Source organism: Eschrichtius robustus, chromosome 13 (assembly GCF_028021215.1).
Source record: "Eschrichtius robustus isolate mEscRob2 chromosome 13, mEscRob2.pri, whole genome shotgun sequence".
NCBI lineage: Eukaryota > Metazoa > Chordata > Mammalia > Artiodactyla > Eschrichtiidae > Eschrichtius > Eschrichtius robustus.
Window position 1 is genome coordinate 12,795,884 of NC_090836.1, and position 12,158 is coordinate 12,808,041.

Here is a 12,158-nt window from a genome sequence, read left to right on the forward strand (position 1 = left end):
GTAAAAACAGAATGGAGACAGAGTCTACGCAACCCTTTGGAAAATATTGCAGTGAAGGGGCCGTGGTGAAACATCAAGAGAAAGAAAAGACAGCAGCTGAGAGCATGAATGATTCAGTGACGGTTTTCTTTCCTTCAGTTTTAAAGATATGAATGTGGTTAAAAAGCCAAGGGATGGAATACATGAAAAGGAGGAGGTTTAAAATAAGAAGCTGGGGGCTTCCCTGGTGGCGTAGTGGTTGAGAATCCGCCTGCCAATGCAGAGGACACGGGTTCGAGCCCTGGTCTGGGAAGATCCCACATGCCGCGGAGCAACTGGGCCCGTGAGCCACAACTACTGAGCCTGCGCGTCTGGAGCCTGTGCTCCGCAACAAGAGAGGCCGCGATAGTGAGAAGCCCGCACACCGCGATGAAGAGTGGCCCCCGCTTGCCACAACTAGAGAAAGCCCTTGCACAGAGACGAAGACCCAACACAGCCAAATAAATAAATAAATAAATAAGTTTTTTTAAAATAAGAAGGTGGGGAAGGCTGGAAAGAATGGGTTCTAGACAATCGGTGGTATCATTAGCCTTAGGTGGTTATTGAGAGAGAGCTGCTTTTTTTTAACAAGAGACATAGGGACAGATATAGGTGGGATTATGTTTACTGTCAGGGAAGACAAAAAATGTTGTCACTTTATGGCTTCTATTTTCTCTGTAAGGTAGAAGGTGAAATCAAAGCATTGCAAAGGTCTGCAGGGCAGAGAGCTGGAGGACTGAAGTGAGTAGAAATGGTTGGAAATGACCCTTGTAGTGTAAGACAGTGAGTTAACAGAGACTGACCATAGGCTTGACATACATTGATCTCTGACTGGATTTCATTCAAATCGTCCTCTACCCATATGTTAAATGCTTGCCCTTGTAACTTTCTCTGCAGTATCCAGTTACCAAACAAAATGGATGAAATCTCTACATTCAACTCCCTCTCCCAAACTGTTCCTTTTACAGATAGTCACACTACATAAACATATCTAGAAATGTACAGCTTCACAATTATGACTTTTCTTTATGTCCCTTTATGGGGAAAATATTCTTCCCTCAGGCACTGGAATTTCCCCCAGAACATTTGTGCCTTCCTCAAAATTTTTCTTCTAGATCCTTCTGCTAAGACACATAGTGACACCAATCTATCAGTGGCATCCCCTACTCCTCTTTAGACTATAGTCATCTTCACCCTATCTCTCACAGATTTGAGAATATTATTAACTGTAATTTTTAGCATGAAAAATTGATTTGGTGTAATTGACCTGGAGTAAAGTTGTCAATGCAGTATTATTGTGCCTCTTGGTAAAATCCTTAGCAGTTAAGGCAGTGCATTTTCAAAGTATGTGATTAATATTTTCATAGATTCTTTGAAATCACTATGACCAAATTTTCCGTAATTATATATTGGCAACCACTTTTTAATAACACAAATATAGACACTATGTGTGTCACATAGTAGACAGTAAATGCTGCATTCCATTTTTAATTTGAACTGAAGGAAGAAGAGAAGGAAGGATCTGCAGACACTATTTGCACTTAGCAAACAGTATGTCTTGCTTTATTGATAAATTATATTCAAGTTTTAGTCATGCCTTTTCGCCAAGCTAAAGTGAATCCTCCTATGCAAGATGTTAATGCTTTACATTATAATTAGTCAAGAAGGCTAGTTATGAAGAAAAGTTAGATAGCTATATGATAACAATGTCTGGGTGCTCAGAAGAAATTATTATAAAAGTTCATTAGCCAATGCATATAAACAAAATATAAAATAAAACTGCATAACTTAAAGCTGTTTAATGTATTTTATTTTTTTAATTTTAGGGCTAGTAAAGAAAATGTTAACAACACACAGCATAAAATATAATTGAAAGAATAGTATCTAAAAATGACCATCTGCCTTCCTAATTTAGGATCACTCATCTATAGCCTTCAGTTTGTGTCCTTTGTTAAATATCTGCTCATGTTTTCAATCTATGTTTTCTTATTCCTTTGAGTGGATGATATTGTATCATGAAACCTATACCTTGTAATAAAATACTCTTATTTAATTTTTCTTAAAACCATGTAAGGGTCAAGTAAAAAAAAAAAGATAGGTCCCTTAATAGAAATTATTTAGGAAGAAAAAAGAGGCAATGGGAAAACAGTTTCCATGTAAAAGCGAAAATGTCTTTCTGTAGTGAATTTCACTGTTTTTCAAGTGTGGCAAGAATAATAAGTCTTGGCAGTTGGAACATGCTATTCACCTGAGGGCTGCCAATCATTCTCATTTTGAAAGACAGAATTTATGAATTGTCAACACGTCTTTTAGGCGAGAAACCAGTGTTCATCAAGAGAAAAATGAAAACAAATGCTCAGATGAATTGGAAATCAAAATGCTGCCTGGTCATCTGATCTTGAGAACATATTACATATAACCTACAGTTCCTATGTTATAACAATTGTAATATGTGAGATACGGATGATAAAATGCATTGCTGCTACTGTGCTTTTTAAGTGGATTATATTCTAGAGAGCAATGGCTTGAGTTTTTTCTTCATTCTATAAAAAGTAAACTATCTCCCATTGAGCAACTCCCATAAATATGCCTCTGAAACACTGAAACTGCTGACAGCCTGGTAGGCGATTTCAGTAGTGGAAGCCAGGACTAAACACACTGAACTACATTAGAGTTGGTCCCTGGAGGACAGAATTGAACTTCATTGGCAAGGGCACGATAAGAGTTCCATTTGACTCCTCATTAAACCTCTCATAGGGATTACAGCTCCTTCTCTGTGGCTGCTATCACTTCTCTTTGTATAGAAGAGATAGATGTGAACACATAGTACTGGGTAATTTTTTACTTATTTAGGAAAAGTAAAACAAAGCCTCCTACAGATTAAAAAAAAAAGATCTTCCAGTTTCTTGCTCATTAACCACCTTATTATTATTTCCTAAGGAAGTAGAAAGCTTTATTTCATTTTGTGAGAATTCATTTTTACTTGCTTGTTTTAAGGCATGCAAGAGATTCTTTTTTATCCGCATTTATTATTTCACTGGAAATGCAGCATTACAGGGGAAACAGTTGGCGATAATGATCTCAGCCTTCTTTACCAAGCAGCGTTGTTGTGATAATGAAATCAGAACAAACATTTTGAAGCATACATTCCTATATGCACTTTATGTTGCCCGTGGACATTCTCGCTGATTTGGTATCTTGAAAACAGCAAAATAAGATTCACCATCCTTTGGAAGTATTACACTGGAAAACCAACCAATAGTTCAAAGAAAAACACAGCGGGCTCTATGAATTGAAAACCCCACACAGCTGATGATACAGCATTCACATTCTTCTTGGGTGTCTCTCCTGGAAAGATTCACAAGCCTGTTATTGTTTTAAGTGCAAAAAAAAAAAAAAAAAAAATGAAACTATTTTATCCAGCAATGGCTAAGTAAAATACTTTTCTCTGGAGAGAACATTTTCTGTGTTTTCGAAATAGTACCCTCAGTCTTCAGGCCACCTAATGACAGTGTGATTGAATACAGTGTAATGGAATATTAATAATGTTAATAACTAATACTTTACTGGGGAATGCTTTACAGCTTATTGTTTATTGCTTTATTGTTCCCCCAAAGTGGTCCATGTGTACATATTTATGAGGACATAAAGAGCTAAGCAAATTGTGATATAAGTGATAAGGAAAATAAGAGAAAGACAACATAGCAAAATATGATTATTACAAAAACGTGCATCACTGTGAAAGTTCTTTTTGCATTTACAAGATGAATGTATGATTAGTAGGCTATATTTCTAATATCCTACATACATCAGTTAAGCCTATATCCATGTATCTACACACACACATGCATATACACACACATATATATATCTTCATATATATCCATAATCCACAACATGGACACACACATACACTTTAAAATCAAACTCTATTCAAAAGAAGAATTGTTGGCAAATTATGAGTGTGATTTTGTCCCTGGCCTAACTAAACATCTTTTTTGTTCTAGACATAAGATAATTTTAGTGCCGCTTTTGGGTGTGGGTGGGAATAAAATGCTGCCTTCTGGTGCTTCAAAATAAGAGGAAAACATACCAAACCAAAGCCCTACAAGTGTAGTACCAAGAATAAAATTTTTAGATAGCCTGTGAGTCTGACCTCGAGGGATGGAGAAGCAACTAATATTTTCTCAAGAGAAAGAGACGAATGGACATAAGGGCACTAAAGTGAGCATATGAAGAGGAAGAAGGTGACAACAAAAGAAGTTTCTAAAGGAAGACATCAGAGACAATATTCTCACATAAATTCAGACCTTTATTCTAGATTTATGCATATGAGAATTTAGCACACATATATACTTGTGTAACTATATTCAATCTAAACCTTTCTCAGATACACATATACATACCAGCCATCTGTACATACAAACATGGAATCATTATGTTGTACATCTGAAACTAATATAATGTCATATGTCAATTATAGCTCAATAAGAAAAAATGTACAGAATGGTCCCATGTACCTTCACCCAGTTGCTTCCAGAGGTAACATCTTACATAACTACAGTAGGTATTAAAACCAGGAAACTGACCTTGGTACCGTCCACAGACCTTATTCAGATTTCACCAGTTTTACATGCACTCGTGTGTGTGTGTGTGTATATGTTTCTGTGCAATTTTATCATCTGGGTAGATTTGTGTAACCACCAACACATTCAAGATACAGAACTGTTTCATCACCACAAAGATCTCTAACATTACCACTTTTAAATTACACACCCTCTCTTTCCCCTCCCCCTACTCATACTTTGCCGGTGGGAATGGTGGGAATGTAAAATGGCATAACCACTCTGGGAAAGTTTGACAGTTTCTTTAATAATTAAACATTTGTAAAAGTATATAAATGTTTATGTGTTTATAAATATGTGTAATATAATGTGAGCCAACCTCCTTCTATATTCCACTCAGGTGTCAAAGGACAGCCCTTAAAATTTACAAAACTTCTGACCTCAAACAGAAAAAATATATACTTGTGCTATTTCCTCCTGGGTGAGTGTGGGACAGAGAGAATGAGAGTGTTTAAATGGGATGAAGAGAGTGGAAATGGGAGGGATTACCCTCCCCATCACACACACACACACACACACACACACTGAACTTCATCACTACAATCACAACCACCACTTCCCTCCAAGTGTTACTTTCACTGAGAGCAAATGCAGGAAGACTGGGAAGGGACCGGGGTATTTGGTTCCTGAGTTGCTGAAGGCGAGTCAGGGTAGCCCCACAGAACTCTGCGTCCCAGGGACTGTGGAAGAGGTTGGGGCGGAGCCTGGAGTGGGGCTTGGGAAGCTGCTGTCACTTTTATGAGTCCGCAGCCCACAGTGAGAGTATCTCTGCTGCCAGACGACCGCGGAGGGCTGGGCGCAGGGCCCCCGCCTCCCGCTCACCGCGCGGCAGCCGCGGCGGCGGCGGCGGCGGAGCCTCGCCCACTCCAATCCCCACCCTCTCCATCCTTAGCTGTTACAGAACAGCAGCACCTGGCACGTTCCTAGAGGACCCAGGGAGCAGAAAGCGAAAGGGAGCTGGCGCGGGGGGCACTGCACAGGCAGCATGCGCCCGCCGGGAGCAGCCTCGGCGCCCAAGGTCTGAGGCTGCAGCCCCCGTTCGCCATTGTGAGCCGCCGGGGGAGCCAGCCGGCGCCACTGTCCGCCCGGGTCCCCGTCCACGCCGCGATGGGGCACCTGCCCGCGAGCACGCGCGGCGGCCGCCGCCTGCTGCCTCTGCTCTGGCTCTTTGTGCTGCTCAAGGTAGGGGACCCCCTCCCCCAGCCGCCGCGCTCCGGCGCCCGCGCTCCGGCGCCCTCGCTCCGCCGCGGGGGGAGCGGCGCGCCCCGGGTCGCGATGGCCGGGCTGCTGGCAGCGCCCGCGGTGCCGCCTGGGCGCACGCTTTGTTGTCCTCGCGTTTACGTGCTCTCCGCGGGCTTCAGGGACGGGGTGGAAGGAGAGGGAAGTTTGCTCCCTCCGGCTTTCCCCCTTTGTGCTCTTGCACCGCCGCCGGCACGTACATCAAAGGTGGGCTTGTTGGATGGTGCTTGCTCAGACGAAATGAGATCACTTTCCCTTCTGGTCGCTACTGCACCCCAGGGCTGCGTAACCTTTTCTGCCTCCCCCAACGGAGTGAGCGGAGGCTTTGTCTTAATTTACCTTCTGCTGGAATTATACACCGGGGGCCGAGCTCCCTGGCCTCAAATGGGCTGCCGGGGCTGGGACGTGAGCATGGTTTTCTTTGACTAAGGAATGTCAGCTTGAGCCTGGAGAGGACTCCTCTCCCCAAGTCCTCATCTCCAGCCTGAGAATACCCTTTACAAAGTCTAGACTTTCCCCCGCTATATTCACAGACGATGCTACCTCTAAATTTCAACGGCAGACATCTGTATAATTAACTTTTTCGTGTCTTCTTTGGAATGTCCTGCTTCAGGGTTTTACTCTGAGAAAAGTAGACAAGACAAGGACTGCTTAAAAACAAACAAACAAACAAAAAATACCCCTACTTTGACAACTATACGGTGCATAAAATTGTTCTAAAGAAATTTAAGCTAGATGTCTTTGGAGAAGTGTTATGCAGTTATGAGGTAATTGTCTATCACTCGTGTCTTCCGTGTGTCTACTTTAGTTCTTAGTCCTTCTTCCGGCAAAGCAAACGCCAAGTACGTCGACAGGTGACCGGGAGCTATCCTTTCAGCACCACAGTGATATCTACCTTAGAAATGGACGAAACATTAAAGGATGCAAATGTTTTCTTATCAAAGAGTCACTTCTTGCTCATATGCACCCTTAATCGTGAATGTCTGACAAGGAGATAGTGGAACAGAGCCAACGGATTGAGAACAGCATCAGTGTTAAATATTCCATATTTTCATTATCTTAATGGAAAATAGGAAAAATAGTTTCTGGGAGAACCAGCAACAGAGTGCCTAAACACGATTCTAAATTGTATTTAATATATTTTTACATTTTATGAAGCTATCAACAATAATATTATTTAAAATCTGATAAATAATAAGCTCGGTCATATATTTTCACTCTAAGAGGTTGCTCTTTAAGCAGACACCACAAATGTGTACGTTTTATGAACATACACAAACTATGAAGTTTTCTATTAATTTTTCTATTTGTCGTATTCTATCATAACTATATGTCTATGCAACACTTCTCATGAACGCAAAGTGAGAAATTGAACAACCACACATTTTACTATGTAACAGCTAGGACTTACACATATGACATCTGATCCAAACCCAACCTTTGGCACTACTTCAGGTTTCTGTTTGAAATCTTAATAATGAGTGAGAATTTCAGAAATGGTCAAATGATGGGTTCGGGAGTATGGGTAGAGTGCCATAAAAAATGTAAAAATTTGTAGCAAAAGGTCTAATCAAAACTTGATATCAGACTGAGAAATTGCAGTCAGTAATAGCATAGACTGTAATAGATGTTCACCCTGTTCTACATAATAGGTGTTTTCCTGCACATTTGCAGTTTAGTGTCAATTATGGTAAACTGCATCACACAGTAAATACATTAATAAAGCTTGCCTTTTAATAAATATGGTAATGAGACAAGTAATTTTGTAAAGCAAGTTTTTACTCTTTATTTTATGTAAATGCAATGTTTTATGTCAACTGGATATAAAGTATACCAAAAGAATATATATATATATATATATATATATATATATATATATATATATATATATATATATATATATATTGCCTTCATGTATGTACACTGAATGCCCACCATATGCCAGTCAGTCTTCCAGGTATTTTACACATGCTATTTCATTCACTTATTTTGTTACAGTTGACAAGAGATGTTCAAAGTGGTAAACTGGGCACATAGAGTAATGCATTTACATTTTGGAAATAGTATATTACATGGTAAATTGGGTTCATAGTATAATCTTTCCATAATTTGGAGATGCTTTTGCATTCGAGGTCCTGAATAAGTGTCAGTAAAACAGACTTAATGTGCAGGTGGTGATAGAAACATAACATTCCATTATTAAATACCAAGTTGTCGATTGAATATCAGTGATAAAATCTAAAAAGGTCTATCTCTGCTGAGTCAGAAAGAAACCGTTTCCCCAGCCCTCCCCCCAAATCTCTGTAGTTCTCATTATGTCAGACAATCTTTCACTATTCTGTATGAAGTACCCTCCACATGAGAGTGAAAATCCCTTAAAGCCATAAAGTTAGAGAAACTCAAACATGAGGCTTGATTTGTAGTTTTATCTTTTCCACAAATCAGAAACAAGCAGCTGGACATAAGTGGTGGGAAAGTCTGAAATTTTGAATCTGTAAGATTGGCTATAACCAGTTTCATTGAGGTAGCCTCAAGGTGCCTGGCTAAGGAAGCCTTCGTGCATTGTTCCCTAACCATGGCTTAATGATGGGCACATTTAATCAGTCATCGCCAATTGTTTAAATCATCCACTTTATGTTATGAAGCTAATAGCTGCCTAATTGATGTTTCATAAGCACAATGTTGGTTATGAAAATTTCTACTTTCATATCAATATTGGTGGTATATTTCTATTTCTAAAAACAGAAAACAAAAGTACTCTGTTGTCAAGTATACTGGGAGCCTACCAATCTCAAAGTCTTCTACCCACATATGAATGTAAATCGAGTAGTATTTATTGGAGTATTATTTATTTATTATTTATTTAATCACCAGATAAATACTACTCCATTTAGATTTTCCCTCTCATACGTCTTCCCATAATTCTAGTAAAAACAATGTAACTTCTCTCACCCATCCTATCTTTACTACACCTCTCCTTGAAAATTACTTCCTATATCAGTTCACTCGACATCAGTATTTTGTCAACAAAGAGGCAAGTTGTAGAATATGACATCATAGGAATTTAGATTCTGCCTTCCCTGAAATGGTGCTCATTAGTAGTCAACTGGAAGGTTTCCCTAAACTCATAGGTTTGGCCAGAATCCTTCTTTCCTTCTGAACCTCCTCTCTAAATTTCCTTCCATTTCTGCTCTTACCTGATACATAATCAAGGAACATTAAATTTGAAAGGGCCTCAATTACATTTTCTGAAAGAGGTTTATGTTTAATTCTATAAAGCATGAGTGTTACCATGTTCACCATAGTACTTTTATTCGGGAGAAATACCCACTTTCCAAGTTCTATCTGCCTTTCTCCACTTCCCTGTGACCCCTCTCTCTTTTTCTTTTTCTTCCTTATTCTCTCAGCCTTTCTCTCCACCACCACCCCCATGTCTCTCCCCGCACCTCTCTCTCTCTGTCTCTGTCTCTCTCTCTCTCACACACACACACACACACACACACACACACACAAGAATCTTCACTTTCCTTCTGGAGGTTTTACATGCACATTCTATATTATACAATGTCGGCAGATGAACCATAACGTTTTCATCTTTCTGAAGCAGCTTAGACCCTCCTCCTCGCAGTGAAGTTTGCTGCCATTAACTCCTTTGTCAGTTGACTTCCTTGACAAGTGTTGTTGCCAGCCTATTAGAGAAACCCTTTTATACGTGACATCCCTAGTAAGTTGGAGAAGGTTCACTGGGCTGGTCTTCTGCAGGGGATTGAGTGATAATCCTTCCCAATGTGAACATCTGTTTTCTTTTCTTCTTTGTTGTATGAAAGATTGATACTGTATGAAAGCATAGAAAATTCACACTTACCTCTTTCTCATTTTGGCCCATAAGAAAGCATACGTCTGTATGCATAAATAATTAAAACAATATGAGTTGTACTTTATTTTTAAATGTAGTGGTATTTCTAGCATCTAAGTATCCAACTTGGAGGTATTTAAACTTATAAGCACATTGACTCCTGGGTCTTATAAGTATAATTCCAACTTGAGTCTTGAGGGTTTGCAAAGGATCTTTGGTGCTGGATACAGTTGGTGCACCTATATAAGCCATTGTGATTGGTAGCCGCATGGCACAATAGAATGCTTAACAGCTGTGACCACAGATATTTCTTTCTCATTTTCTTCCTAATTTAGTGCCTTCAGGTACACACTTCCAGTGGTGTTGTATTTTCAGAAGCATAGCCCCAGTACAATGATGGGCTCTACTAGAAAGCATCGTGTTCATTTAACTACTCCAAATACATTGTAAATATTTTTGAAATAAATGCATGTCTATTGTAAATTTTTGTCTTCCATTGGGCCTAGTAGGTGCTGTTAGGCATATCATAGAAGCTTAATAGACAGGATTCAAATTTTCATCATTATATAAATATTTTCTGACTGAGAAGTGTTAAAATATCATAATATTGACTTGTGAACTCATCTTTAAGGAAAATATGAGGAAATTATCATTGTGTGAATTAAATCATTATGATTACAATGCAATCATTACACCAAAAGAAATAAAATATTACCCATCCCTAATATTAAGAACTTATTAAAATCATAAATCAAAATGCCAATATGTTATTTTCCCCAAAAAATAGTACCCTGGATTGATCCAGCGTTACCTCAACTGCTATTTACTGTCATCAATTAAAAGTCTGAGTTGAAATACTAGAGGAAATGGCTTTCCTTACCTCTTTATGTGACCTACAGCTTCGGCCAATACCCTGATATGCAGGTAATATTCTTGCTTCCGCTTCCATATTATCCTTCTTCTGTGACCACTACCAACTAGAACTGACAAAGATTTCTGCATTCTTCTATAGAAATCCTTCTAATTTTTTGCCATAACTTTGCTTTTAAGAGATGAAGCCTCTGCCACACCCTGGTCCTGTTATATCTGTGGTAGTGTTCAATCCAGGGGCATAAACCAATGCTGTAAAGAACTCTTCTGTGGTGCCCCTAGAGACCCACTGGTATCAGCTCATATGTGAGAGACCTCCTTGTTCACTTGTGTCATTGATTTGAGGAGCTAAACCAAGGTTAATATGGCACCAGTAGAATGAGCAAAAGGGTGAATGGGGTAGGATGAAACTGGAGACAGAACACAAAGTCTCTTGTCCTCTTCTCTCCTGGTGCTATTGGCTCCAGCAGGTTCCATATTGCTTCTACCAACCTTTCAGAAGAATAGGTGAATAATCTTCTTAAACACCTCTCATGTAATCTGTGGTCACTAATTTCTTCTGATTAGTGACCTTGTCCTTTCTTAAGCTTGTTCTAGGTCTCCAGAGTGCTGATCCTTAGTTTTTGGTTTTTTTTTTTTTTCCTCTGAACAAGGTGTCTTCAAATTTATTTCTATAAGTAGAATCATATCTTATCCCTGTGTCAGAAAATCATCCTCAACTCATTCATTCAGAATCTCATTCTCCAGCGAAACATGTTTCCTTTCCCTAGGCATTCTAGTTACCTAAAAGGCCAACTCCTCTTACTTCTGAATATATTAAAAGCACCAAAGAAAAAAGAGGATGTTTGAAACAAGGTTGTAGAGGTTTCTTGATAAAAACAGTTTTTCCCTTCCTTTTTGTCAGGAAATTGAGATGAAAGAGAGAGAAATGACAAATGCTTGGAAAAATCTTTCAGAAACAGAGAATCAGGATTGAAAATAGGACTCTGAGTTCGAGAGTTGTGTTACAAACTATAAATATGCATGTTAATTTCTGTGAGAAAATGAATATAGGGAAAATTAGGGAATCACATGAAAAAAGTTTGATGAAAACAAATATATTGCCATCCTTCTATCTATATGCAAATAAATGTGTTTCCTTCTTGAATACTCTTCATTTGTTTGGTTTTCCACTCTTCCTAAATAGGAACGCTGTGCAGTTCGTTTTTCTAACAAGACTGTTCCTATCATAAAGCATATTAAAACCAAATGAACCTGGTAGTTTTTGTACGTTTATTAGCAAATAAAAATAATAGGGATGCAATTTATCTACAATGTAGAGGTACAAAATCAGAATTATTTTTCGTAATACTAATGTATATGTGATTTAAAAGATGAATGTTTCTCTTGTTTAATATCATCTCATTTAACTGTTTTTTAGATAACTGAGATGTTTGTTATTTTTTTCTTTTTCTTCCCACCCACATTTTTTAATAGATGACTTATGTGTGAGAAAATATCATCAGGCATCTATCAGGTCTTTAATCCTAATCCTTCATTATGACCCTCCT

At 38.8% G+C, this 12,158-nt stretch overlaps 1 protein-coding gene across 4 annotated transcripts in view; it reads left to right on the plus strand.

Annotated features, from left to right (window-relative positions):
* Nucleotides 1–5,570: 5,570 nt before the first annotated feature.
* Nucleotides 5,571–12,158, plus strand: part of PTPRO (protein tyrosine phosphatase receptor type O) — a 232,996-nt gene continuing 226,408 nt past the window's right edge. For 2 of the 4 annotated variants that reach the window (XM_068559856.1, XM_068559850.1), the window contains exon 1: nucleotides 5,571–5,825. In XM_068559856.1, coding sequence (XP_068415957.1) covers nucleotides 5,751–5,825 — 75 coding nt within the window. In that variant the 5' untranslated portion in view covers nucleotides 5,571–5,750. The remainder of the gene's footprint in view (nucleotides 5,826–12,158) is intronic. The other 2 variants (XM_068559852.1, XM_068559853.1) reach the window with 1 other exon arrangement.